Source organism: Colletotrichum gloeosporioides (assembly GCF_011800055.1).
Source record: "Colletotrichum gloeosporioides strain Lc1 chromosome Unknown consensus_117, whole genome shotgun sequence".
In the NCBI taxonomy this organism is placed as follows: Eukaryota; Fungi; Ascomycota; class Sordariomycetes; order Glomerellales; family Glomerellaceae; genus Colletotrichum; species Colletotrichum gloeosporioides.
In genome coordinates this window covers 1395254-1422634 of record NW_025544762.1, presented here as the reverse complement: position 1 = coordinate 1422634, position 27381 = coordinate 1395254, and the positions used below count along the sequence as shown (strand labels likewise).

The 27381-nt window shown below is 55.4% G+C and overlaps 10 protein-coding genes across 10 annotated transcripts; 4 read left to right on the top strand and 6 right to left on the bottom strand.

Moving 5' to 3' along the window:
* Positions 1-16: 16 nt before the first annotated feature.
* GCG54_00009329 (Eukaryotic translation initiation factor 1A) lies at positions 17-727 on the top strand (the record flags this gene model as incomplete). The annotated part of the gene is made up of 2 exons (XM_045409277.1): positions 17-191; positions 348-727. 2 exons carry the CDS (start codon positions 17-19, stop codon positions 725-727), a joined length of 555 nt encoding a protein of 184 aa, XP_045256522.1.
* Positions 728-1427: 700 nt separating this feature from the next.
* GCG54_00009328 (Proline-rich protein LAS17) lies at positions 1428-3476 on the bottom strand (the record flags this gene model as incomplete). Its single annotated transcript, XM_045409276.1, has 3 exons — positions 1428-1456; positions 1511-3209; positions 3267-3476. The coding sequence occupies 3 exons, from the start codon at positions 3474-3476 to the stop codon at positions 1428-1430; spliced, it is 1938 nt and encodes a 645-aa protein (XP_045256521.1).
* A 1492-nt stretch (positions 3477-4968) lies between these two features.
* Positions 4969-5247, bottom strand: GCG54_00009327 (uncharacterized protein; the record flags this gene model as incomplete). Its single annotated transcript, XM_045409275.1, has 2 exons — positions 4969-5142; positions 5200-5247. The coding sequence occupies 2 exons, from the start codon at positions 5245-5247 to the stop codon at positions 4969-4971; spliced, it is 222 nt and encodes a 73-aa protein (XP_045256520.1).
* A 1199-nt stretch (positions 5248-6446) lies between these two features.
* GCG54_00009326 (DNA repair protein rad16) lies at positions 6447-9296 on the top strand (the record flags this gene model as incomplete). The annotated part of the gene is made up of 2 exons (XM_045409274.1): positions 6447-6491; positions 6543-9296. 2 exons carry the CDS (start codon positions 6447-6449, stop codon positions 9294-9296), a joined length of 2799 nt encoding a protein of 932 aa, XP_045256519.1.
* A 427-nt stretch (positions 9297-9723) lies between these two features.
* GCG54_00009325 (uncharacterized protein) lies at positions 9724-10007 on the bottom strand (the record flags this gene model as incomplete). Its single annotated transcript, XM_045409273.1, has 2 exons — positions 9724-9924; positions 9987-10007. The coding sequence occupies 2 exons, from the start codon at positions 10005-10007 to the stop codon at positions 9724-9726; spliced, it is 222 nt and encodes a 73-aa protein (XP_045256518.1).
* Positions 10008-13737: 3730 nt separating this feature from the next.
* Positions 13738-15393, top strand: GCG54_00009324 (uncharacterized protein; the record flags this gene model as incomplete). The annotated part of the gene is made up of 4 exons (XM_045409272.1): positions 13738-13800; positions 13925-13948; positions 14024-14636; positions 14693-15393. The coding sequence occupies 4 exons, from the start codon at positions 13738-13740 to the stop codon at positions 15391-15393; spliced, it is 1401 nt and encodes a 466-aa protein (XP_045256517.1).
* A 505-nt stretch (positions 15394-15898) lies between these two features.
* Positions 15899-17714, bottom strand: GCG54_00009323 (Ribosome-associated complex subunit SSZ1; the record flags this gene model as incomplete). Its single annotated transcript, XM_045409271.1, has 3 exons — positions 15899-17321; positions 17383-17509; positions 17582-17714. The coding sequence occupies 3 exons, from the start codon at positions 17712-17714 to the stop codon at positions 15899-15901; spliced, it is 1683 nt and encodes a 560-aa protein (XP_045256516.1).
* Positions 17715-18129: 415 nt separating this feature from the next.
* Positions 18130-18913, top strand: GCG54_00009322 (Exosome complex component rrp40; the record flags this gene model as incomplete). The annotated part of the gene is made up of 2 exons (XM_045409270.1): positions 18130-18327; positions 18383-18913. 2 exons carry the CDS (start codon positions 18130-18132, stop codon positions 18911-18913), a joined length of 729 nt encoding a protein of 242 aa, XP_045256515.1.
* Positions 18914-19407: 494 nt separating this feature from the next.
* Positions 19408-21528, bottom strand: GCG54_00009321 (uncharacterized protein; the record flags this gene model as incomplete). Its single annotated transcript, XM_045409269.1, has 2 exons — positions 19408-19687; positions 19736-21528. The coding sequence occupies 2 exons, from the start codon at positions 21526-21528 to the stop codon at positions 19408-19410; spliced, it is 2073 nt and encodes a 690-aa protein (XP_045256514.1).
* Positions 21529-23448: 1920 nt separating this feature from the next.
* On the bottom strand, positions 23449-26397 carry GCG54_00009320 (Regulator of nonsense transcripts 1; the record flags this gene model as incomplete). Its single annotated transcript, XM_045409268.1, has 3 exons — positions 23449-24128; positions 24285-26019; positions 26068-26397. 3 exons carry the CDS (start codon positions 26395-26397, stop codon positions 23449-23451), a joined length of 2745 nt encoding a protein of 914 aa, XP_045256513.1.
* Positions 26398-27381: the final 984 nt, after the last annotated feature.

Sequence of the window (27381 nt, the reverse complement as noted above, 5' to 3'; positions counted from 1 at the left end):
CAACCCCGCCCCCTCCATGCTATTCGAGGCAACGCACACCGACCATGGTGATGCTGTTGATGGTGTTGAGGATCATGGAGTCGCTCCTGAATACAGACTAACAACCACACAGGGAGGAAAGAACCGCAGACGTGGCAAGAACGAGTCCGACCACGAGAAGCGTGAGCTCACCTTCAAGGAAGATGGCCAAGGTCAGTGCAACACAACCTCCTTTGTTTCGGCTGCACGAAACAAGAAATTTCCATAATTTCCCATCACCCAACACGCGTTGGCACCACCACCACCACCACCCTCTCCGTCCTTGTATACGAAACAACGTCATGATTATTCCACTAACTCCCTTTCAGAGTACGCTCAGGTCGTAAAGATGCTCGGCAACGGCCGTCTCGAGGCCCAGTGCTTCGACGGCGTCAAGCGTCTCGCCAACATTCGTGGCAAGCTCCGCAAGAAGGTCTGGATCAACCAGGGCGACATCATCCTCCTCTCCCTGCGTGAGTACCAGGACGACAAGGGCGACGTCATCCTCAAGTACACCGCCGACGAGGCCCGTTCCCTTAAGGCCTACGGCGAGCTGCCCGAGTCCGCCAAGATCAACGAGACCGACACCTACGGTGCCGACGGCGACGGTGACTGCAACTTCGAGTTCGACGACGACCGCGACTCCGAGGAGAGCGGCGACGAGGCCGGCGGCGATGGCAAGAAGGAGGTCGACATTGACGACATTTAAACAAAAAACCCTTCCCACGCGTCATGCTCGTGTGTTTTTGTGGAGCCCCCGAAACCTCCTCCCCCGGCCGGCCTTCTGCTGCAAGACCGGGAGGGTGGGGATGCTGTCTTCTCTCTCAAATCCAGTGGTCTTCGCTACGTCGGCTACTGGATTCCGCGACAGTTAAGGTGTCTAGGGCGGTGCGTTGGACGGCCATGGTGGGAGAGACGTCATGGCTCGTCAGATCAGATCTCGGGGACGATAGAACTATTTCCTTGCGCTTGATTAATTGAATTATTTTGGCGTGTGGTCTCCGGGCCGCCCCTAAAGTCCACCTTATATCACGCTGAAATTTCATTCTCACATGCATCAAGTCGCCGTTTTGGAAAGTTACTGATGTTTTGATTCCAATCTCTTTTACGTATGACTAATGCGCTTGGGAGCAAGCTCATTCACTTCCATGACAACCCGCTGATTGCTGTGCCGGACGCTATAATCGTCGGCTTCCACATCATATTCCACTTTTCCTGCTCGGTGAAGCGCCCTTCAGTATGCTCCAAAAGACGCCAATAGCAGTGATCCACCCCATCCTAAGTATGCAGCTATCATTTGGGATAGCAAGAACTGAATGCTAAATATCCGTGCTTGTTTGAAGAAGACGCATGCGTGGCACCATAACCTGGACGGCGTGCCTCTATTTCCATGATGAACTACTAACGGCTTACCAGTCGTCGTTGTCACTTTCGTCATCTAACGGCAAATTAGCTTGGATTCCGTAGACCAAATAGATAGATGTCAACTTACCACTTCTGCTGACCTTCTCCTTTCTCTTCTGCAACGCGGCGGCAAGGGCGTTGGCCATGTCACCACCGCCACCAGGGGCAACACCAGCAGGGGGCAAACCGCTTCCGTGCGGCCCAGTATCATTGCTGCCACCAACTGAAGCACCACTTCGGTCGCGAATCTGACTTCTGTCCACCTTCTTCAGTGCCTTGATACCACCAGCCTTCTGGATATCGGCCAGCATGCCGGAGCGACCGGCATCCGGCGCGGGAGCGGGAACGCCAGAGGAGTACCCAGAGTCTCGGTTCGGCATGGGAGGAGCCGGGGGTCCACCCAAGGCAGCTGGCGGCGGTGGGGGAGGAGGAGGGGGCGCACCGGCCCCGGGAGGAGGTGGAGGCGGTGCGGGGGGAGCGTTGCTTGATGGCAAAGGAGGTGGTGGGGGAGCGTTCGACGAGGGCAACGGCGGCGGAGGTGGCGCGTTGGATGTTGGCAAAGGCGGTGGTGAGGTAGGTAGAGGGGGCGGAGGAGGCGCGCTCGAGGAGGGTAACGGCGGCGGCGGAGGAGCCTGCGATGCTGGCAGAGGCGGTGGGGGTGGAGGGCCTCCAGCTGCTGGTGCAGGTGGTACCGGCCGTGAAGAAGGTGGTGGTAGGGGAGGGGCCTCGTTCGCCGGGGCTTTCGGGGGGAGGGCCGGCGGCGGGCCAGCATCTGCTCTCGGAGGGGGAGGTGGTGGAACCGGACCGCGGCTTGGAGTTGGCGGCGGTCGTGAGCCTGGAAACGCGGGAGGCACTCCGAACCTGTGACTCGCGGGTCTCTCTTCTTCTTGCATAGGTGTCTTTGGCGGGCGTGGAGGCGGAGGCGGTCCATTTGCCGGCCCGCGAATGGCACTGACAGAGCCTCCGAGAGCATGCGCAAGCTTGCCGGCGTCTGGCAAGGGTGGAGGCACGGCGAAGCGGTTTTTGGGCGGCTCGGGCGCAGAAGGCTCGCTTGGAGGGGTTGGTTCTCTGTGAACGGCCGGTGGTTCGGTCTTGCCAGACCTCCGTGCTGGCGGAGGAGCGGGGGCATTGCCGCGTCGTGGAGCCGGAGGCGGCGGTGGTACACGTGGGCCGTCTGCTGGAGGGGGCGGTGGCGGAGGAAGCCTATTTCTTGGTTCAATGCCATTGGAATGGGATCCTGTTGGTGGCGGAGGAGGGGGAGGAGGAACGTGGCTTCTTGCTCCAGCCATCAGCTTCTCCTGCTCCTCCTTCAAGAAGTCGACGATGAACTCCTGGTTCTCCTTAATGAACTCATCGGTCAAGCCCTTGTCTCGCAGATCCTGTCCAAAGTTCTCGCGCCAATTCGAGTCGAACGCATCGAGAACTGCGAATTCGGAGGACTTGTGACCGTTGGGTCCCCCGAGCGATGGCATTCGGCCATGTGCTCGCGGCGAATCGGGGGGTGTGGGAGCTGAAGCATGGCGGCTACCGAAAAGTCCTCCGAGCAGACCATGTTTGTGAGGATGAGATTGTGCAGCTCCTCCGAATGGAGTTGCCCTTGTGCCTCTGCTCGCATTCTTTTCCCTGTCATCCATCTTCTTCTTGAATTGTTTTGCCTCCTTCTCGTCCATGAATGACAGGCCCGCGAGACATTCTTCGATTTCGAAACTGTGAAAGTAGGTGCGGTCTTGATTGTAGCTCCACGATTCGAATATCTCCTGATCCCAGATGACGCCTCGGTTTGCGGACTAGACGCATGTCAGCCAAGGGATGCAACAGCACGTAGAGAGGGGCGGAGTACTTACAGAGATGTCAACCATCTTGAGCCAATAGGTGTTGCCTACCAGGTCGTTTGACAAAACGATGGCGCCCTGGATGCCCGTGTATGTCCATTTCGCAGGATTGGGATAGGCCACATATAACCTGGCAACGGCGACGGCTTGGATCTTGTTTGTCTGCTTGGGAACGAAGCGCTTGACAGTCTCCTTGTCGTCATCGCTCAAGATCGACGGCATGATGGCGGGGAGTGGTCAGCGAAGGAGAGGCGGTCGAGGGAGGTTGGGTGGTGGAGAGGTCGAGGTTCGTATGTAGTCGATTCAAGGTGGAATTGGGACGAGGTGGAGTTGATGCAGAGGGTCGTGTGCTTGCAGCAGCCGCGGCACCAAAGGCAGCAGTGGCACTCCCAGAATAACAGCAGTCTGCGTCGTACGCGTGTATGTCAGGTAAGAGCAAGTGGCGCTTAGTCGATGGTGTCTGGGCAGACACCTCCTCTTTCGGGATGGCGGTTCGTCAGGTCGGTCGCTTTCAGCAGTGAACTTGGCAAGGTTCCCGAGGCGAGTTGAAGGGCGACGTCGCTTGTGGTGTTTGGAAGTTGAGGTACAGCGAGAAGGCTGCTATGCTGCCGCAGAACAAACAGCAGGGTCAGGTACAGTGCCAGTACTGGGCTGGCGTTTAGATTGGTGCAAACGTGAGGCAGCCGCTCTGCGCCCAAAAGAAAGCTGCGTCCAATGCGAGAGTGATAAGCTTGTGCTCAAAGATGCCAGAGCTTCCGGGTCCGGGGGCGTTTCATGAAATGTGGGCTCGCATCACTCAACGAGGGAACCCTGAGGATATCATAAAAATGCCGTCCCAAGAAGGCTGAGAGGAGAGAAGGTTGTGCCGCGCGAGGGTGAGGTCCTGGTCGTTGTGGTGTGTGCGATGGAAATAAACGTTACTCGGACCTGATTGAACGAGAAGAATGGTGGACAGGCGATTTGGCATGGAGGGAACGGTACGACTGTAGCGGAGCACTGGAGACCACGAATGGGACTGGGCCGGACGGGACTCGTAACCGGCTGCCCTGGGCCACCGCAGGTGGCTGAGTCGTTCGTTTCAGTAGCAGCCGGGCTGGGATGTTTCCTGAGTTTCCCTCACCAAAGGTCTCTCTCTGTGTCTCTCTCTCGGGCGCAGCTCGGGCGTCAGCTCAGGCCCCAGCTTTGCAGCGCTGAGGTGCGCATGCCAGCGCAGTCAGTGAGCCTGAAGGGGGCAGGCAGTGGTCCCTCGATACGCCGTACCAGCCACACCTTGCGCGTACGCACCGCCACGTGGAAGTGAGAGGAAGATTGTCGTCATTGTGGGACGTGGAACCTGCAGCGTTGCATCTGTTGGTCTCCAAAGTGCCGCATTGGTCGACTGATCAGTGATTGATTGACCGATCCTTTCTTCCATCTCGATAGAAGACTGTGCCGTGTAGCCATACTCAAGATTGCTACTACAAACAGACAGCGCAGAGAGGCGCTTCAACCATGTCACAACGTGCGCAAATTTAATTATCCGAGATCGTTACGCCTTGTGAGCGGTCTCAAGTTATGTGGGAATCGATTCATGAATTCATTTGGAGCATTACGACGCTATCCGCCGCCCAATGCCGAAGGCTCCGTACCCATCCCGGGTGCCGCCTCCGTGACCCATATTCTACAATGTCATTTGTGATCATACATCATGAAGAGTCAAACGCTGACATCTTCTCTATTTGTTGAGAGCCTCAGCCTTGGCTCTGCGCTCCTCCTTGGTGCCTTCCTCCTGGGCGTTGAAGTCCTTGGGCACGGCGGGGCCGGGGTGCGCCTGGTGGGCAGCGAACTTGGGGTCGACACCACCCTCCTTGATGGGCTGGACGCTGAACTCCTTCTCCTTCTCGGAGTCCTGTTCGGAGGTCAGTCTGATACTAGATTCTATTTTAGGGGTTAAGAGTTCGCTTACCTTGCCCTTGGTGATGTTGTTAACGAGTTCCTTAACCTTGTCGGCCATTGTGAATGATTATTGGTTGGGTTGTTTGTTTGGTTTGAGGTTTGGTTTTGAAAGGTAATGGTGTCTTGTCTGGGCAGGAGCAGGGTAAGAACGAGCGGGACAAAGGGCTGTTTATAAAGTATCTCGTCGGAGGCTTACATGTGAGTTGAGGCGTGCCTGCGGTACGTGGAGGGTTGCGACGGCTGATGACGTCGTTCTGCTAACTGAGGGGAAAGCGAAAGTGACTGGATGACCCCAAACATCCTATCCCCGCTTACCTGGAAGGCCTCCCAATTTGCAAGTAGTGACTACGTGCTAAACCGTGCTTCAGATGGCATCAGCTGTTTACATCTGTATTGTCCGTCCGTAGCCGCCCTATCCACATGGAAGTAGAGAGATGGAGATGCTTGCCAAAAGAGTCCTGCGCGTCACCGGCGACTTACGTGCATATCACGCGGCCACTAACGTGTAAGAGGATGAGCCAGAAACCTGACAGATGGTGCTACTCTACAGTGACAACACGCAGTCTCCATAGCCCCCACGAGTTTGTCTGCCAGTCGCTATTCCAGATCACCTCGAGTCGAGATGGCGTTGGCGCTAATGACGACTGAGGTTGAAGATCCAACATCAGATCTTGGCCACGCCAAGCCTCGCAGATGGCATGATGGCGGTCTCTAATTCTAGATCAGTAGCCGCATGAAGAAGCTAGAGATCGGCGCAGCAATATCCAAAGATTGCTCATCCAGGCCTTGCTGAGGCACATTTGTCTGAAGCGAGTGCTGAAGGATGCGACATTGGTTGTGAAAACATTAACAGCCAGACTCTAAGTTATTAAGCATAACTGTTAAGCACCACTCAGAAAACAGTGAGCAATTTGATGAGGCTTAGTCCAAGCAAACTCAGGAAAACTTTGATACCACGCAACTATTCGCAGCCGAGAGAGATCTCGAAAGTAGGTCCTCATGAGACCCTTCCGTCAACTGCTTGGTTGCATGGAAGGTACGACCAGCGGGTGATTTCATGAAGTGGCCTGCCTACGCGCACAGTGCTAGATCATCCCACCAGGCGCAGATTCTGCTGGACACAGGCCGTTGGACAGTGCGCGATACGGTACAATATTGGCCAGGCATCATCAAAGGCCTATCCGAATTCAGCCATTAATTCTCATCAACGCCAACACGACCTGCTACCGATGCTCCTCCTCTCCAGCATGGTGCACCATGTCAGCCAACGCTCCTCAGCCCGTGAAGCTATCATTGCCCCTTGTCAGTCGCTTTCTCGCAGGAAGCCTCGCATCGCTGCTGATACCTGTCTAGGAATACCAACAAAACCTCTTCCAAGAGTTGAGAAATGAAGATGAGCTCGTCGTACTTGCCCGCGGGCTGGGGCTCATGCGGTTGGTCACCAACCTGCTTCATTCCTATGATGCTGCGGGAAACAATCTGATAATTCTCGTCGGCGCGGAGGACCGTGAGAACAACTGGATCGGAGAGGCTCTCGCGGAGCACGCCGCGATCAGCATGTCCCCTAACGCCAGGGGGCTCACGGTCGTCAACACCGACTTCACCAGCGTCGGCGCCAGAGAAAAGATGTACGCACGTGGTGGGATCTTCAGCATCACCTCGCGTATTTTAGTCGTTGACCTACTGACGAATTTGCTCGACACCGAGAAAGTGACCGGTCTCGTTGTCTTGCACGCCGATCGTGTTGTTGCGACATCCCTTGAGGCCTTCATCTTGAGAATCTATCGCCAGAAAAACAAGGCCGGCTTCTTGAAGGCGTTTGCCGACAATCCGGATCCATTTTCAACGGGCTTTTCGCCATTGTCTACTATGATGCGGAACCTGTTTCTCAAGAAGGCATCATTATGGCCGCGATTCCACGTCACAGTAGCCCAGTCGCTGGAAGGCAAGAAGACGGCAGAGGTCATTGAGCTGAACATCACTATGACGGATGCTATGCGAGACATTCAGAATTCCATTCTTGAATGCGTTGAAGTCAGCATCCACGAGTTGAAGAAAGGAAATACTGGTCTGGAGATGGAAGACTGGAATCTCGACAGCGCCTTGCACAAGAACTTTGATGTTATCATCCGGAGACAGCTCGATCCAAACTGGCACCGAGTCAGCTGGAAGACGCGGCAGATTGTTAACGATTTGAGCGTCCTGCGTGGCATGTTATCGTCTGTGTTGACACTCGACGCGGTTTCCTTTCTCCAGCACTTGGATACAATTCACGCGGCGCATTCACCGCCTCCGGGCTCAACGCGCCAAAATCAGTCTCCATGGCTTTTTCTTGACGCCGCGCAAACGATATTTGAGACTGCTCGAAGGAGAGTCTACGCAGCCAGCTCGAAGGCGGCCACGGCAGACGCCAACATCGACTCACTCAAGCCTGTGCTCGAGGAACAACCAAAATGGGCTTGGCTGGCAGATGTTCTGACAGAGATTGACAATAGCATGCACTTCGACCCTCCAGCCCGTGATGATTCTAACGGAACCATCCTGATCATGTGCGGCGACACAAACACCTGCAGACAACTCCGCGACTACCTGCAGACTATGCATTTCAAGCCCAAGGTTGAAAAGGATCCGTCTGCGGAGGACGAAGAAGAAGAGGACCAGCCATCGGCAGCTTTTATGATGAGGAGAAAGCTGCGCAATTATCTTCGATGGAAAAAGGAGTTTGCCCAGGTCAACGCAACACTTTTCTCGGAGAACCAGAAAGCTCTGAATGGCGCGACTGACAGGGCAGGCCAACCGCTCAGAGGGAAGTCAAACAAGCGGAGGCGTATGAGAGGTGGCGGGGCTGGTGGACAAACTCTCACGCGAGCCGAGAATGGCAGCATCATGCAATTCTTTGAGCGGCCAGGAGAGGTGGAAGACCTCATGGCGGAGGTTCAAATCACCGAAGAAGAAGCCGAACAGAAACCAGAGATTGTCACCGACCCACTGGAGAATATGGAGGATTATTACCAACTCTACGAGATGCAGGATCTCGTTGTTATTCACGCATATGACGGAGACCACGACGAACACGTCTTGGAGGAGGTGAAGCCACGGTACATCATCATGTACGAACCCGATGCTGCCTTCATCCGTCGAGTGGAGGTCTACCGGTCCTCACACAATGACAGAAATGTCCGTGTGTATTTCCTCTACTATGGCGAGTCTGTCGAGGAGCAACGCTATCTCTCCAGCGTTAGACGAGAAAAGGACGCCTTTACCAAGCTGATCAAGGAGCGAGCGTCCATGTCGTTGGTCATGACTGTAGATCCTCACGGGGTCGAGGATCCGCAGGAAGCATTCCTCCGTACGATCAACACCAGAATTGCAGGCGGCGGCCGACTGGCCGCAACAGCGCAGCCGCCGCGTGTGGTGGTTGATGTAAGAGAGTTCCGCTCTTCATTACCTTCACTGCTCCACGGGCGCTCCATGATTATCGTGCCCTGCATGTTGACCGTGGGTGATTACGTTCTATCGCCGAACATCTGCGTCGAACGAAAGTCCATCAGCGATCTCATCTCGTCCTTCAAGGACGGCCGCCTGTACGCGCAGGCGGAGACCATGTTTCAACATTACAAGAACCCGATGCTCCTCATCGAATTCGACCAGAACAAATCTTTCACGTTGGAACCTTTTGCCGACCTCTCTGGCAGTTTAAACAGCATTGCGCCGACTAATGTATCGTCCGACCTGCAGTCGAAGCTCGTATTGCTCACGCTCGCGTTTCCGAAGTTGCGAATCATCTGGTCGTCCTCGCCATATCAGACCGCCGAGATTTTTGAGTCGCTAAAGTCGCAGGAGGATGAGCCGGATCCCATCGCTGCGGTACGCGCTGGGCTAGACAAGGATATGAAGGCTGAGGATCAATCGTTCAATCTCGAGCCGCAGGAGATGCTGTCTGCTGTTCCGGGTGTCAATCCTAAAAATATCATGCGGTTGGTGCTTGCGACGGAGAATTTGAGAGAAGTGGCAAACCTGAACGAGCGGGAGCTTGAGCCGATGGTGGGGAAGGAGGCTGGGCGACAGATTTATGGATTTTTCAATCGCAACGTGCTGGAGGACTAAATCGTAACCGATGTAGTAAACATTACTTTTATTTCCAATTCAGCGATTGGGGCGACGAACATATAACCGACATGGTTCGCAAGCTGTCCGTGCAAAAACATCAGATGGCAGATGATGTGGCCCAACCCAAAACTTGGGCATCATAACACAATGAGGTTCAGGTCACGGTACGAGTTTGGATATAAAAATACCATTGCAAGCTAAGCTAACCAGGTATCGTGGGTATCTTCAAAGAAAACGTGGGGGGGTATGCTGTCAAAGCTGATCGTCGCGCTTGCCGCAGTCGTAAAAGTGAATCATCCACCACCTCCGTCCTCATCCCCTCGCGTGAAATTCCATAATCGTACAATGTCCATGCTTGTGACGTTGATATTAAGTCTCCCTCATCTGTGATGTGATTTTTTCGGGTTTACAGACGAGGGCCCGCTCAGACTCGACTTCTAGTCGTGGTGGTGTGACGGGAGCGACGTCCGCCTCCGCCGCGACGACCGCAGTAGCCGCAGGTCAGGAAGCTGATGATGATGTTGCAGAAGGAGACGATGCCGCCGATTATGGCGTGGAGGATGCCGCCAATGCCGGAGATGACGGAGGTCAGGCAGTTTCCGATGGTGCGGAAGACCGATTGGATCTGTTTGGGTGTCTCGTCAGTATTGAATTCTGGCATTGGGTTTGATAGATGATTGAACTTACGCAAGAGACGACGGCGCCCATGGTTGCGGTTTGTGTAGGTTGGTTGGAATGGGTGGTTTGTTTGTGTTTGACAGTAGGATGTGACTTCAAGTGAAGTGTGCTTGTTTTTGTTTGATGTTGTTGTTCTGGCGAGCTCTTCAAGAAAGTGTATCGTCGAAAGAAAGGATGGTCTTATATACACGATCGAACACTCGACACTAGAACCAACCGGAGCGTACTCCAGGCCAGGGTGACAGGGAACAAGGCTCTTACCTCACCTTACATCACAGAGCGCAGACTGGTGACACCATACCGTGGGGACGGCTGCCGCCCAGAATGCGAAGGGCCATCGTCGATTTCACCTTATCGGACAAATTGGGCCATCTGTATGGCGCCTTGGGTAATTTGGCGCGGAAAGAGGTATCTTGGCGGTAGAGGTTTGCAGGAGATCTACTTACGGTGCACGGCATAGTGACGTCAATGGGGTAATCTCCCCGTGATACATCAGACATTTTCCCTCTCCCTTTCGATTCCCGCTTCCTTCAGGCAATGTACGTACTCTGTAGGAAATTTTTCATGTTAGGTAGCCACGAGGGAGGGTTGAAAACACCCCAAAGGGCCACAAGGGGCGGCGATCCGAGCAGTGTGACTGCGTCTCTAGGGCCCACGGATTTCAATCACACGACTGGATTCGCCCGGAGAGAACGCACCGGCCGGGACGATGATGGATTAAGGTGTGTGAAAAAAGACGTTTTGGGTGGCCCCCATGCCCCCTCTTGACGTTAGCCCGCAGGGCTGTTGGTCCAGCGTCGATGGGGACGTTGCTCGTTTGAGTAGGAGACGGGCGAGGAGCAGAGACGACCCGTTGTTGATTGGAGAACGGTCATGTCATGGTGCTTAATCTGTGCTGGGTCGACGGTTTGCCAGCCCCAGATTGGAAAACGTGGTGGCGGCGAGCGCTTGCTCGGTTTTTGGCTTGGGGCCGTGTGTGGCGGCGCGCGTGGTTGTCTCATTTCCCTCTCATCCCTCCTTTGCGCTCGCCGAAGCAGGTTCTCATGCAGGAGATGACATAGCTTCCTCTGGGGGGGACTGTTGCTGTGGTTTTGGAGGATGGTATGACGTATGCGGCTCGGAGAATTCTTTTTTCTTGTGCTTGGGGTGAACACTTACTCAACTGGGATGTTGAGTGAGGTGTGGAGCCGGCACTGCGTCACTCGGACGGGAGGGTTGACGGGTAGCGTGCCCCGGGGCGGGATTGCTGGGCGGTTGGCTGACCCTTGGCCCCTCCTGCGATGAAAACCCGGGATCACTTGATTATCGAGGCTGTTTGGTAGTTTCACGAAGGGTCTGGAATGGGCGATTTTGACGTCTGGGCGCCCTGGTGGCTGGTGGTGTGTCTTGGATGCTGCATCGCGATACGATCTCGTGTTTTCCCTGGTGGCTTCATACAGACACACAAGAGCGGGAAGGTGTTCGTCTTGACGCATGTCGCGGTCAGTTCCGAATTGTTGGGGGCCTTGGAAGCAGGGCGACACCCTGGTGCTTCTGGGTGAGGAACAGCATCATCACTGGTTCTCCGATTCGCGTACCTGAGAATCAGAGTTCGGGATGTTAGAGGGCTTGACCTTGTCTGCATGCTGAATTACGGTAGACCACTTCGCCTATCGTCGGTTGGGTGCCTGGGGCATTTCGTGATGCTTATTTGCTATTTGATGTTCTTTGGTGGGTAAGTTGATACGAGGGAACCACGGCATGAGGTTGAGCAAACGCTGTAATCTACCCTTAGAACGGGTGGCGAGATTGGATACGAGAAGACCATCGATGGTACTACACTGCACTCTGCATTCTCAGGATGGAGATTGTGTAACCTCTTCCCATTGCAAGGCGATAAGAAGTTGAAGGCAAAACCTGGGTTCCTTAGAATCGCGTTGGGAATTGATACTCTGAAAGCAGGTCAGTGAGGCTTCCGTGTCATGATGTTGATGATCTCCAGCGACAACAAATAACAGCGACCAACAGAGAACAAGAATGAAGAGGGCTAAATCGGAAACAGATGCAAGGCTAAATGTGACGTGGTGTTTTGGCAGGTAGTCATGCAATGTTAGGTTTCGAAAAAATCAGTCTGACGAAGAGGTCCAGAGTGGAATAAACAGATAGCTTCCTGAGTCGTGGTCGTCCCATAGGGGCAGGTCCACTGAAGAAGGCCTCGCTTCAGCGCTTGGCTCGCTGGAGATGCTTACGTACACGGCTGCAATGCCGAACTTCAAACGGGATGAGTGAGAGAATCCTCCAAGAATAACTCACCCATTCCAGATGCCGAAACGGGCATTTCTGACAGTCGTGATGGTGTCGCCAACCTCCGGCCTTCGCATTTTACCAAGAAACCAACAGGCTCACAAAGACTCTTTCCTAGGATAAGCCTAGTGTTACGGCAAATGGATTTCGACCTGCTGTGGCGCAGGCTAGGAGGCGATAATTAGGAAACCCCATTGTGGCTCGTTACACTGGAGCGAGTCCAGCCCAGCCCAGCGCGGTGCTGGCCGCCCGGACTCCGGGGATGGATGCAGGCATGGCTAGGCAAGCTCCCAATACACCGGATGAGTTACGTATTCACCTGACCTCGTCCAAACTCTCTTCTTTCATCATCGGTCAAGGACTGCATAATTATACGATTCCTGCAAGAACCCTTATTACCTTCCAACGACGCCCGCCTGTCAAATATCGAGTCTTGCATCTGTCTCGGCCGCTGCTTTCACCCTTGTTGGCTGAGTAATTTTACTCCATCCGCGCCATTGACAGATACGGGGTTGAAGGCGCCGAAACTGCCAACCCACTCGTCACATCTCGATACTACTCGCATTCAATACGACCGACTGAGCGGACGGACGGACGACGACTGCCGGACCAAACACACAAAGCCAGGCACGGCTGATTGGTCACTGACCTTGCATGCAATCTCAGAGCCTTCCTCCAAAGGGCATCCATCGAGAAAATCAAGGTCGCGGTGAATTTGGTCGGCGGCGGCATCCCGTTATCTACTAGCCACATTACGATCCCGCCCCCCTCCTCTCCCTACCTTACCTGACCGTCCCCCTCGCCGTACCTACCGTATTTTCCGGCCATACCGAAACCGAACGAACGCCGCTGACAGTCTGACCGTTGCTGTCGCTGCCTCTGCCTGCCTGCCTTGCCTGTCCTTGCACCTGCCCGCACCAACTCTGCCGCCCGCGCGCGCGCTCACTCATTGCCTGTTTCCCCCTCCGAAGGGGTGCAGTCCTCACTCCGGGGCCGCAAAGTATTATTAACTCGCCCCTAACGGACGGAGCCCAGCCAGCCATGCCTTCCGTGAAACATGGCTTCCTTAAGTAAGCCCTCACATCCTCCCTCCTGTGCCCTATCCCAACCGTCATTCGTCCTATGTCGTCGAGCTGGGTTTTTACCGCCTCGCTGTCCATTTATTCACATTACCCTTTTTATCCTATATCGGGCCCTTCATTCCTGAACCCCCACGTGGTTGGCAACGCTTGAGCCTGTCCATGAGGCTGAGATCTCACTGAGACAAGAACTCGGTGGCTTTCTTGGTGGCTTCTCCAGCCTCACCCAGTCACCGTCGTCACTGCAGCATCCTAACCACCTATTATTGCCATTCCCATGTCTCTCCCTTGATTCACGTCCTACCTTGGGGGCTTGGGGCTTTTGAGTCCCTGCCTCGTTTTGCTTCCTGCTCTCGCCACAACTCTCCGCCGTCAACCTAGAACATCACTCGCTCATCATGAGTCCTCTTAAGAGCTTTGCTAACGGGGGCTTCCTTCCCACAGTCAATAAAAACAGAAAGGTAATGCATTCGTCTGTACCCACATTCTGTCATGAGAAACTCAATCCCTCGGAAAGTGGAGGATGTGCAGCCTGCCTTCGGACCACTGAACGAACAAGAAGCGTGCTAACAATTTGTGACGCAGCCAAAGTTTGAGCTACACCTAAAGGTTTGCGAACACCATCCACAATAGCTGCTATACCTAGCTTGTTATACCAAAGGCTTCCTGGCTGACATTTCCCAGATCTACGACCTAAACAACGTCCCGCTGGTGTCTGGAACATCAATAGTGAAATGGCACCTCTCTCACTCCATCATCGCTGAACATCGGGGCCGCACTCCCAAGTGCCCCATCTCCAACCACAAGGTCGAGTACAACTACCAAAAGGTAGTCAGTCACATCCGGATCAGCATCGACAAGAACAACAACCTGACCGAATGCCCCGTCGAGTTTGAAGTCCTGCAGGAGTTTTCCGGTGGCGGCCACGATGAAAAGATCTCGCTCGGCAAGGTGCAACTGAACCTCAGCGAGTACGTCGAGGAGAGCGATGGCCTCACTCGCGAGAGCAGCAGCTTCGACCGCGGCCACGCGCGCAAGCGCAGCAGCGGCACTGCAAGTACGAGTCCCAAGTCGATGAAAGCCCCCATCCTCGAGGACCCAGATGTCGAGGACGGCATCATCAGACGCTACCTCATGCAGGATAGCAAGATCAACAGCACCTTGAAGGTAGGGATCCTCATGAGACAGTTGGATGGCGACAAGAGCTACTCTGCGCCGCCGCTGAGAACAGCACCCGTCTTTGGCGGAATCGCCGGCATTATGGCAGGCGAGCAAGTCGAGCAGGACGATGCAGGGCGTATGTCCCCTTACCCCTGAACCTAAACCCTTGTGATTCCTGGCTGACCTTCACAGAAATTCCCACCATGGCCAAGTCGCGCGACGCGTCAGAAGTTCAAGACATGTACCGTCGCGCCCTCGCAGCCTCCTGGTCCTGTCAGCCCGGCGAGCTCCCGGCAGACGAGTGCATCGAGGACATCTTCTCCGGCGGTGACGGTTGGCGAACCGGTAGGACCGGCCGCACCGGCAAGACTGCGACCTTTGATCTCGACAACAACGGCTCCCTGAGCTCCGACGAGGGCGGAATGGGCACGCTGCGCCCGTCAGACCTGCGCAAATTGCAGCAAAAACAAGAACGCCAGAAGCAGCAGCAACAACAGCAGCAGCAGAAACAGGACCACCACCACCTCACCCTCCATCTGCATCAAAACGGCGGCGGCAACGCCCGCAACCACTCCCGCAGCAACAGCGGCTCCAGTGACCGCAGCTTCACCACCGTCCTCACGGCCCGCGCTAACGACGGCGCGAGCAGCACGACGGCAGGCATCGGCCGCCGCGGTTCCCGGCATGGCCGCAGAGAGCTTCGCGACGATGACGGTCGCGGCGGACGCAGCGGGTACCCGCGCTCGAGGAGCCGGAGCGGGAGCATGGCGAGCCTTGCACCGACGATAGGCAGCAGCGACCGCGGGCGCGACTCCCGGAGGAACAGGGAGCTGGAGGAGTTCGATGTACGGGACGATCTTGTGGCGTGGAGGCTCCCTGGCGCTGTGTCGTAAGGCATGATTGAGGCGCACTCGGCAACTCTCTTTACTATATATCGGCAGATTCTTTTCAGTCAGTAGGGCGTATGGATGCATCAGCGACCATGTTATTTGTTCCTTCCTTTCCAGCGTTAGCTATCTTTAAGACAACACTGTTGCATACTGCGTTGGCGATTTAGTTGTGGGTTTGCGTTCGTGCCGAAGACGGATGAGGCTCGTTACACCATCCACTTTTCACTATGTGAGGCAGCAAGATCGTTGGTAAGAGGTAATTCATCACTTTTTGACGTTCTTCTCATTCATGCGTTTTGCCACTCTCGTCTATGTTCCCAGTGATTTCGTTCCAATCCGTTTCCCCCCATCCTCCGCCATATAAAATCCATGTATCTATGCTGAAATAGGGAGGACTTGACAGATGAGTTCCCTCCCCTTCTTTTAACCACCACATTGCGCCTGGCTAACGCACACGATTTATGTGTCTTTCTCTCTACATTTGCTCTCTTCTCCCTTCGTCTAGCATTCAAGGAGCCTTGACGGTACCGCGGACACCGCCCTTTCCGCCAACTTCCCTCGCCGTTATCGTGAGACCAAGGTCGGCGGCAACGTTGATGGTGACCTCGACCTTGGAGCCCTTGCCAACGCCGCGGACGGCGGTCTCGGCCAGGGTAGGGCCGACCTTCCAGATCTTCTCGCGAGTCTCCTCCTCTTCCTCCTCAGAGTCGAAGTCGGAGTCCTCATCGTCGCCGTTGGTCTCGGGCTTAGCCTTGGGCTCGGGCTTGGTGACCTTGATGTGGGCACCGCCCTCGACGATGCGGATAAGGACGTCGCCGCCGTCCTTGGGGCCGGAGAGCTGGATGGTGCGGCGGGCGGGGACGGCAGTCTCGGCGGGGACAACAGGGACGAACTCCTCGTCAGCGCCGACAACACCGATGGCGTTAGCAATGTGCTTGACGGTCGTGACAGCAGCGTGGGTGCTCTGGTCGATGTCGTCGGCCTCGTACTCCTGGATCAGGGAAGCCTGGAGGGCGGCACCACGGGCTCCGAGCTCGGAGGGGTTGATGGCGGAGGGGGAGGTGGAGGGGGCGATGATCTGGGTGGACTCGGGGAAGACGTTGGCGAAGTTGGCGGCGATGCGGGGGGTGTGGGCAGTTCCGCCGGACAGGATGACCTCGTCGATGTCAAGAACATCGAGCTCAGCCTTCTTGACGACGCCCTCGACAAGACGGTTGAAGCCCTCAAAGACCTTGCGGGCGGACATCTCGTAACGTAATCTGTTGATGGTGGAGGTAAAGTCGAAGCCGTCAGCCAGGGACTCGACGCTGAAGCTGGCGTTGGTGCCGAGGGACAGGGCCTTCTTGGTTGACTCGGACTCGAGCTTGAGCTTGGCGAGGGAGCGGGCGTTCTCGCGAGGGTCGACGTTGTGCTTCTTAATGAACTCCTTGGCGAAGTGGTCCATCAGGACCTGGTCGAGGTGGCTGCCGGAGAAGTCGTAGTCGTGGGCGGTAGCCAGGATGGTGTACATGCCGCCACGGGAAGCGACGACGGCGACGTCAGAACGGGTGCCACCAAGGTCGGCGACAACGACGATCTTGTCCTTGACCTCAGCCTCGGGGCGAGCATCGTAGGCGAGAACGGCGGAGATGGGATCAGAGATGATCTGGAGAACCTCAAGGCCAGCATCGTTGGCGGCCTTGACGAGAGCCTCCTTCTGCTTGTCGGAGAAGTTCGTGGGGACGGAGACGACAGCGGAGGTGACCTTCTTGCCAAGGTAGTCGGAGGCAGAGCCGACGAGACGGCGAATGTAGCGGGTGGCGACCTCGGAGACAGGGACGGTAGACGGCTCATCGGCGCCCTCCTTATCCTTTACTGTGAAAGAGATGGTGCCGTCGACATCCTTGGGGTGGGCGGAGGCGTGGTTGTGGGTAGGGTCGATGGACTTGAATCTGGTGCGGGCATGTTAGCCAAACGGGATAGAAAGAAACAATCTAGAAACACAAAACATACTCCTTGCCGAGGAAGTCCTTGAAGTATGCGATCGTGTTGTCGGGATTACGGATGAGGAAGTTCTTGGCCTGGGCTCCGTAGTACTCGTCGCCGTCAACGTAGGAGAGGATGGTGGGGATCTGGCGGTCTGCGGGCAATTCGTCAGAACTTCTGCTCTTTCCAACACAAAAGACCTAGTGTAGCAGGTGGCTCGTCTCACCTCCATCCTCGTTGGCAATAACCTCAGCCTTCTCGTCGACGGTGTAGGCAATAGAGGAGTTGGAGTTGCCAAAGGTGATACCAATGACGGTGCGGTCGCCCGGCGCGGGGCGCGAGTCACCGTTCGCAGCCATTTGTGCTATATTATAGATCGCAAAGGGTTGTTGCGTATATAGGTGGTATCTGAAAGTCTCTGGGACGGACGGGGGACGTAGGGTGTCGAGTGTTGCCGCGGATCCTGTCGAGATCTTTGGAGGTTGTTTTCAATGTTGATAATGGTGGGGGTTCAAGGCCAAATTTTTGGGCAAGGGAAAAAAAAAATTCCCACGTTCGCTGTTCGCCCAGTGGCATCGGGGTACCTTCCCCACACCCCCCGGTCGTGTCCCAATCAAATCCAGTGTGAATTTGGAAAATGCCCCGCCAAAAGCTTTCCAGCCTCTGCAAGGCTGATCGGCAGCGAAGAGACCGCTGAAAGGCGACCGAGAGAAGCGCCTTGGCCCAGAACCTGACGATTCCAATTCAACATTCTCGTCGTCACCCGCTTTCGTCATGGCTACAGCGGGCCCCTTCGTCCTTCCAGGCGAAGAGATTGACGCGTCTCTGATCCCGTCTCACCAGAAGCTTCCTCTTAGACTTGGTCCTGGCCTTCGCCATGTGCCTCCTCGCCAAATAGTCCCGACCATCGCGGGCAAGCTCGTCACAGACCGCAAGAAGAACTCGATATGGGTTGAACAGACTGGCGGAAGGGTAGGCCTAATCTCTCTCGCCTGATCCACGGGCAATTCTGACTGGTTGAATACAGTACATCCCCGCCGTTGGCGACCTCGTCGTCGGCACCGTCCAGCGCTCTGCCTCCGAAATCTACTACGTCCTCTTGGCCGACTACTCGACGCCTGCAATCCTCCCCCAACTCGCCTTCGAGATGGCGTCCAAGAAGAACCGTCCTCACCTTGAATCCGGCGCCCTCGTCTACGCGCGCGTCACTCTTGCGAACAAACACATGGACCCCGAGCTGGAGTGCGTCTACCAGTCCACCGGCAAGGCCGACGGTCTGGGACCTCTCGTGGGCGGCATGCTCTTCAACATCTCCCTTGGCATGGCGCGTCGCCTGCTGAGCCCCAAGACGACGGACCTTGTGGTTCTAGAGGAGCTGGGTGCGACAGGTGCGGCGTTTGAGACGGCCGTGGGCCGCAACGGCAAGATTTGGGTGAATAGCGAGAGCGTCAAGGTCATTATCGCGGTGGGAAGAGCCATTCAGGAGACAGACGAGCGCGGACTCTCGATCGACCAACAAAAGAAGCTTGTCAGGTCCTTAATCAAAGATTTGAGTTAATCATACGCGCCACCGTGATGCTTTTTGGCCTATTCTACATGTTTCCCCAGCCAACTCTTGGCATCAAAACGCCTTACTGCTATCATCGCAGTCCCTGAACGAATGTGCCTTGATTGCCTAATATTCCCAAACCGTAGGGGAAGATATCCAATGATATATAAACAGGTTGCTCTGTGGCAAGAAAGAATGGTGCCTGTGAGCGTCGCGGGGATTTGGCTTCCTCTTTGAGTTGCCGACCTGAATCCAGCTCTGCTGAAGTCAAGCATTTGCACCCGCGTATCAGAGCCACAAGGAGGCTCTGGGGTAATCTGCTTGCAAGTTCACGCGTCTGTCAAATACTCGACTGACCACTTCCCAAGCATCGTCCGTCATCCATTCGCGTTCAGGCGTCGGAACCCAGCCGTTTGCTGGGGTCAATGACCAAAACAGCAATGGGTCTTCCGATGAACTAGTATTGGCACCTGTCAACCGGGCGCACGCCCGTTTTGCCACGCTCAGGTTCCTCCCATAATTTCGTCGACTAAATCGGGTTCCGGATCGCCCATGGGCGTAACTTGGTGAATATTGACCATATGTCTCCTCCAGTTGTCTTTTCGCGGGAACGACTTGCCGCCTGTTTTTGAGTAAGGGCAAGTGCTAACCGTACAATGGAATTTCTTCGTCTTCCTGTGCTTGTCGTTGATGTGGCGGTCCAAATGGGTTTTGGTTCCAAATCTCTTGCCGCAATTTGGCTCAGTACATTCATGCGGTCGCTCGTGATACCGCTTGTGGTGGCTATGTCGGTTAGTGTTTGGACGGCGAACAGCCTGCGAAGCGACTTACTTTAACTTGTGAACCTGATCGAAAAATCTGCCGCACTCATCACACATAAATGTGCGCGGAGATTGCTGTTGTAGACCTGGATACGGCGAGGCACTGTTGCGGATATCTGAGCTATTGTCTGACGGAGGCGATGGGCTGCTGTCGATCTGGGTGTTCGGCGTCGTCTGATACGATGCCCCGGATGAGACGTGACCACCCATTTGGGGAGAATGTTCAGACGGGTCGGTTATTTCGCCCTCAAAGTAGTGGTTGGTCCGGTCAGGCATAAGATGAGTCGGGTCAACTTGCTGGGGCACATCGTTCATGCGGACATCGTGTTCAGTGGGACGACCACCGGCCGAGGCTTTAAAGCCGTTCGTTTGGACATGTCCATTGCCATTCGCAACAAGTCCTCCATTCGCCACTCCTGTCTGATCCCATCGCTGCTGCTGCTGTTGCTGTATTTGCTGTGGCTGTTGCTGTTGATCTTGTTGTTGCTGTTGTAGGTACTGCTGGTGGTGCTCGAAAGGCTGCTCCGGGGACTGCGGGGTTGGCGCTTGTGATGGCTCAGGAACCAGGACTGGCTCAACAGGCTTGGGGGGCGGGTGAGCAATGCTATAAAGTTGCTGGTTGGTGTGCCAGGTCTGCTCGGTCAAATTCGACGGCGCCATAATATCCATGGGGTTGACAGTTCCAGGTGCAGGCGACACAGGCGGCAAAATTGGCGGAGACTCCTGGTTTCCCTCCTTTGTGATTCCCGGTTCTTGCGCCTGGTCAGGCTCTGAGTTGGGGCTAGGCGGGTTGAATGGAGAGCCCAGCTGTCCGCGCGTAGAGGTCGCGCCGGGTTCTATCTCGCGGGAGAATGGGCCGGTGAGCTGAGTTGGCGAGTCTGACAAGCCCTCCCTCAACAACTCCGGCGTTGGCTGCATCTTTGCTCCCCTCGACTGAGAATCCTTGGTGCTTGACCGACGGTTGGGAAACATTTGGAGAAGGTTCTTGGCCAGGGAGCTGGCGTAGGAGCTTGATCGCCTCGGTGGCGCAGGAACAGGTTCATCTGTAGGAGGCGGGGTGACCATGCCAAAGGCCTCAGAAGGGATGGTCGGGCTGTAGTAAGTAGCACTGTGTCCTTGAGTGGCATCCGAGTATTCCATTCCGTCAGCCCGAGTAGCGACCAGCTCTATGCCGACTGGAGTCCATGGATAAGACGATTCGCTCTTCCAGGTAGGGGCGCGGCCGAAGGTGTGGTCAGTACCGCGTCTGGTGGTAACGCTTGGTGCATGAGAGCTGTCGTCGCCGGTATAGCCACGTTGGTAGCTGCCCAAATCTCGTTTGGATGGGTCGGTGCCGTGGGATGAGACGTTCAGCTCCTTGGTTGACTGCCGGTCCGGCCCTTGAAGAGCTTCAGTCTTGTTGCCCAATGAGTCTCGTGATGACATGCGGCTAGACGCAGCTGGACCAGTCGTGGGCACGTTTCCCGATGGACGGAGCGGCGTGGGGATGAAGGCGGTTTCCGCCGTGTCCAGACGATTCGTTCCATTTCTCTTGCCCTTAATGCGACGGATTATGAAGGGGTAGGCGCAAATGATAGCAAGTACGAAGAAGAGAACGATGCCAACAATAACGCCGGCAAGGCCTCCTTTAGATAATGCCTCACTCCGAGGTTCCAGTGTCGAGCGTGAGTGAAGAGGCAGCGGCTGTCCGCGAAGCCTGAATCGGTCCATGTCAATCGAAGCTGCTAATGATGAGGTGTCGTCAGTGTCGCCAAGGTCTGATTGGGCGGCAATGCCCTCAGACGAGGCTGCGGGAGGAGCCATTCTAGGCACCACGCGTCAGCACTCGCTGCACCACATGAACCACCCCCCAGGGACCTGTGACACTCGGATGGCGGCGGCGGAGACGGCGAGTGCGATGAGAGGACGAGCAATCGATACCGCGTCCTCGAGCGACGGGATTCGTAGTGAGTAAAGCTGGTGAGATGGAGTTTGCTGTGGATGAGCGGTCGCCGTGATGGCGATGAGCCCACGAGAGAGGAAACGGATGAGGTGCAGTCCAAGTCAGCAGTGTAATGGGGGCAGTTGGATTAATTAGGCCGGTGCAGGTCTTCAGCCTCACCAAAGCGCGGGCGTTGTACCCTCCAAGTGTACGGGGAGAGTTGGAGTGGACTTTCAGGGTCACAGGCAGGCCAAGCTTGGACTGGGTTGCCTCCCGCCTCCACGTCGGCCTCAGAGTAAGGAGCTACATTGGAGCGACTTGTGGCTCAGGCGGGCTGGTGGGGTGAAGATTGAAAACCGCCGACGAAGGTGGCCGGGCAGAGCAAGAAAAGCCGGGTCTAGGCGAAGATTGCGGCCACGTGCAGGTATCTCGCTATCAAAATTTGCCCCCATAATTCCGGCGGATTGGCGCGAGTGATCCAATCGTATCGCCCGCAGCGCCATTTCCTGCCCCGCCACACGGCCTCTCCACGACCCCTGCCTTGGACTTGGTACTTGATTCTCCGAGGACTGGTGGAAGCTTTCAGTGCAAGTCCCTTTCCCCTGGAGTCCTGGCCGTTGTGCCCCGTCATCCTGTATCCGTACCGCTCCTCACTGCCACCAGCCACCCACTGGCCATGGTTCCCGCGGGCGACGACCGTGGAGCGCTGTGAGGAATGTTCCGTGAGCACCAGACCCTGTCAAAACCCTTAGTTGGTGGGGTCAAGCTCCGTCACCGTTAGGACTATCCGTACTTTTCAGGTGGGCAGAATACTTCAGCGGAGATGATCGCAATCCGTGACCGAGATGCCGGCAGCTGCCACGGGGAGAATACGGCTGCCGCACAAGATTTCCTCACACTGCCGCAGAAAGCAGAAGCAGAGTCAAATGCCAAACGAAGGCCATCTTACGTGCTCAAAGTTTCATCGTGTTCAAACCTCTGTCTTACAGCAGCAGGAACGGCATGAGAGACGACAGTGTCCGCGCAACATGCGTTGACACTGACAGCATCACCCTTGCCTCCAACTTGCCAGCCAAACTGTGCCAGCCTATGGAAACTGCCCTTTTGCTTGTCCAGCTGGACACTGGGGAAAATCTCCAGGGGCTCGCTCCTTATGGTGAGCAGACCCCTGTCACGGCGGATCCTGCGCACTCAAATTGGTGCTTATTCTGCGACAAGGTCTCGGGCTAAAATAGCCACAGAACCCGGCCCAGCGGTTACTTGCCGCATACGATACCATGCGCCCACACAATGTCAACGACATCTCGGCCGACAAAATCTGCTCGGCGTCGAACGAGACGTCCTTGGCGCTCAATATGCATAGAAATGATCGCGAAATCGTAGATGGGCTCTTCGATGATTGTCTTGGCGGTGATTGCCTTCACAAGAGACACTTGCTCTAGCATCAGGTCCATCACTCGTGCATATCCCCGGGTCCCACAAGATCGTCTGGCGAGTCTTCATAACACGATACTCAGTAATGATTGATGGCTGCGATGACCTCTTGGCAACATCCGTCTCTTCCATTTCCGTCGTCGTCTCTACTATCTCTCTCGTCGTCTCTCGTCGTCTCTTTTATCTTCCTTCTCGCCTCCACTATCTCTATCGTTATCACCTCTCTTGGTGTCTATCATCGTGTTTTAGAAGCTGGAATTAAAGGCAAGGAGACGGGACTCTTCATTAACTAAACTGACTAGCTTTTGCCCATTTCAATCCCACACGGCACACATCGCATCCATATCCTGCGCACCCCTTAAAATACCTCAAATGTAGCACAGCTGGCCATTGCCGCGGCAATGCTCGAAAACACGGGAGGTCCATTCTGCGGGAACTTCGACCCCAGACCTCATGCGAGTGGTCATTCCCTCGTTCATCAAAATCATCTCGCCGCCTCTGGCCCGCGAAAGCATCACACAAAGGCGCTTGGGGTCGTTCAGGAAGCCCGCTGTCTTCGTCCGCACAGTGTCCACGAACACGAAATCCGCCTCGTGGCCCTGTGCCGAGTCGACGGTTCTTGCTTCCATCGCGTTGTGCGTCTCCTCAGCATGTAAGCGGCCACGCAGGTGGGGAGGCAGGACGGACGTGAACTGCTTGTAGCGGTTGAATGCCGCCTTGTACGGGGTGATGATCAGTATTCTTCCAGGCTGGTCGGACCTATCGACTCGAGTGAAGTTGGGGTTGCTCAGAAGCTCCAGGCAGCGTTGCTTGATGAAAGACTCATGGGCTGGGTTGTAGAAGCTGCGGCATTCCGTCTTTTCTCGAGCTGAGTGGCAATGAATCATCACTCGCGGGACCACACAATGGCGGCCAGGCATGAACTGGCTCAGCCAAGACTGGAGGTGTAGTACTGGAAGGGGGTATCGATCGATTGATGCCATACCCGACTTCAGAAGCCCGTCGTAGAATAGCTCAGACACTAATATGTGCAGATTTCCGTACATTCCTGGATCGTATTAGCCTAACTTCATTGAATGAACAGTGACAACGACGACGACGGCAGCGGACGACGACGGCAGCGGACAATGACGACAGCGGAAGACGGACAACAACAGGGGCCATGGTAGCAAGTGCAACAGACAAACAAACAGGAGCGACTTACGGTGCGTAATCAGCAGCTTGCTCTTGAGAGCGCCGGCAAGGTCAGCTCTCTCCATCGTGCTGATCATAAGCTGCTTTGCGTATGGATTCAGCTTCAGCATCTTTTGTCCTGCCTCTCTGGTCGACATGGATGCACCTTGGACGAAAGGTCTGGTTTGTCGAGTATCGCCAGTGAAGATGTATGCTCGAGCTGGAGTGAATGCCAAGGGAATGAGAGACGTCAACTCTCTTGCGTGGGCTGCTTCGTCGACGAACACGAGGTCTGGCTTGAAAAGAGTGCCCATCTGCCCCGATGCGCCGACAGGGGTAGTCGCGATGAAGTCAGCAGCTCGAATAACATCGAAGTACAGGTTTGCGACCAGTCTTCTCAGCTCCGCGGAAGTTCTTCGAGTTTTGACGACGTCGCCTTCAAGCTTCTGGAGAGCCTGCGCAAGCTGTTTGTATCGGGACTTCTTTTTGTCGAATGCCTTCCACGCGGCTTCATCGAGAGATGGCGCCTTGTCGATGCTAGCTGGGCCTATGTTGCAGACTCGCGACATCTCAGACTGCATGAGGAAGCCCCTGGTAAAGTCCGGGACATCTCCTGCGACATCATTCTGACCCTTTGCAGGCGGGTGCAGTTTGACGCTGCGGCTCATCTCACGAGCACATCCACGAACTCGAATGACCGATGCTCTGATGCCGGCTTCTTTGCATGTCTTGTGCACCCGGTTTGCCGCATCGTCGCACGGCGCATTCACGTCAAGAAGATAGAGAACCTTTGCAGGTCTGGTGACGGTCTTGCTGTCAACTTCTTCTTGAATAGGGGCCGAGAGAGCCATTGCAGCGATGAATGCATTCAGTGCAGTCTTTCCAGCACCGGGGCATCCCAGGATTAGCGCCAGCCCTGCCGGGATATGTCGGAATTGCTCGTACACCTTCTTGTGGTCAGAATTGAGCCCGCTGTAAAGAGACTTGAGGTGGGCTGGGGTTTGAGGATTGCCCGCTGGGTTATCCATATGTGGCAGCTCTCTGAAGAGGTCGACGTAGAAGGTAGGCGGTTTCCGGAAATCCAGCATGTAATCAAACGTGTGGCGTGCCCTCTGTGCCAGCGCGCTCAGGTTTCTCTCACGCTGCATCAGCGTGGACAAAGCCTTCAGTTCGGTATCATGAGTGACAAGCCGAGCCGCAACGCGAATAGTGACCATGACAGCATTCGCAGAAGTCAAAGGGGGGAACTGAAGAGCACCAAAGCGCTGCGAAACCGCGATCTCTGCCAACGGGTGGTACCTCTCACGGCTGACAGGATCTTTCATGTACGGGGCGGTGACGTTGAAAGCCGCATGCCTGGCGTAGTCGTTGAAGATACTTCCGTTATCTTGGCCGTTATCGAACACGTTGGGTACACGCTCGGCTTTCATCATACCGGGATTGAAGACATGTCCACCAATCGTGAAATCATACTTGAATCCGATATCACATGCAGATTCCTCGGCTGGGAACACCTTGTCTTGATCCGCTGGCAGTTCAACGAGGACGAGCCAGCTGGTTTCTAAGTCCGAAGCGATGAGACTGGAGGGTGGGGGCAAGGCGTTGATGACCCAGGCATGAGTAGACTCTGTCCTGGTGTTGAATCGCCGATAGGTAGCCTCCTCATTGGCCATTTCAATGATGGTTCCCTCACGATGAGCCAGGGCGAATTCCTCTTGGTCTTTGAACGAATGAACCATTCGAGGGCCACAACTGCGGTTCTTTTCCTGTCGAACGGGTTAGCAGAGTTGGCAAATCTTGCCTACGACACATACCGCCATCGGGTCATCTGAGTCCTCATCGCTAGGTTCGAGTCCAGGCACTGCAGACGTGGAGAGGCGTCGAGGGTCGACGAAGAAGCTTGCTCCGGCAACTCCATCCTCGGGAGGCGTGAAAGGCATGGGCGCTGGCTCGCCGCTTTCTGAAGATGAAGCTGACGAAGGCAGCTGGATGTTCGCGGCTTGCTCAGTCTCGCTGAACTGGGCCACAAACTGCGTCGGCGCCGGAACAGACTCTGGGACCGGAGAGTGCGACTCCGCCGAATCACCAGCAACGTCGATGGTCTTGCGGGAGCCATTCTCCGCCTCTCCAGAAATTTCTGCCATCTTTTATTGGTCAGCACGAAATTCAGCGAGAAGTAGTGAGGGATGATGATGCTGAACAACGAGGACGACAGAGGACGACGGCCCAGGAGATCCCATGTCTTTCTACCCAGGTAAGGTAGGTAGGTAGATGGAGGGGCTGGCTATCACCTGAAGAGGGTATCTGTCCCTCTCACTGCCTTCCTCATCATCGCCGTCCAATGCGAAGAAAATCAGGAAGTTACCTACTCTGGGTACGGCTGTGAGGTCCATCTGCTGAGAAAAACCGTAAGAGCTGGCTTAGCAGACGCGAACAATGCCGACTTTGATTTTGTGTCGTCGAAAAAGCGACAAAGACGTCGACAGAAAAACGCGAAAGAAAGTATCGGGATGGGAGAAGGTCACAACACCTACGAAGTCGGTGTTGTTGTGGGAAGGTAGACGGTGGGAGAAAGCTGAGCGGGGAACAGTGTGCCCTGCCTGAAGATGTGAGGTGGAAGAAGTAAGTGGGAGGAGGCAAGTGGGATAAAAAGAGAAGGCAGGTAGCCGAAAGGTGTTGAAAAAGAGGTAGGTCGGTCGCTTGGTTTGAGAAGGCGCGATGCAGGTGGGATTTGGCAGGTCAGGTGCTGGAGGCAGAGAATGCAGCCAGCCCAGATGATTTTGAAGTGCGCTCTTCAAGTCGGGAAAGAGGCCGTTTGCTCTCGCCAAGTTGAACGTCGGAGGAGCCAACACAGGATAGGTAGGTATCTAGCAACAAGGCTGGATACAGAACAGGCGATGTTATGAGGCAGGAAGTGCGCAAGTAAAACTGTCGACATGATAGTAGCGAAGAATGGGAGAAGAAAAACTCTTGCTGATGTTGACTGCTAGAAAGACGCGGTATTCCTCCCCTCGTGAAGTGTTTCCGGGGGGTTGTGGGCCGAAGTCGTTTGCAGTTGAACATAAATAAAGCCCTGATCCCGACTAAAGCCCGGGAGGGAGGGTTGATAAAAGCAGAAGGCGAAGGTA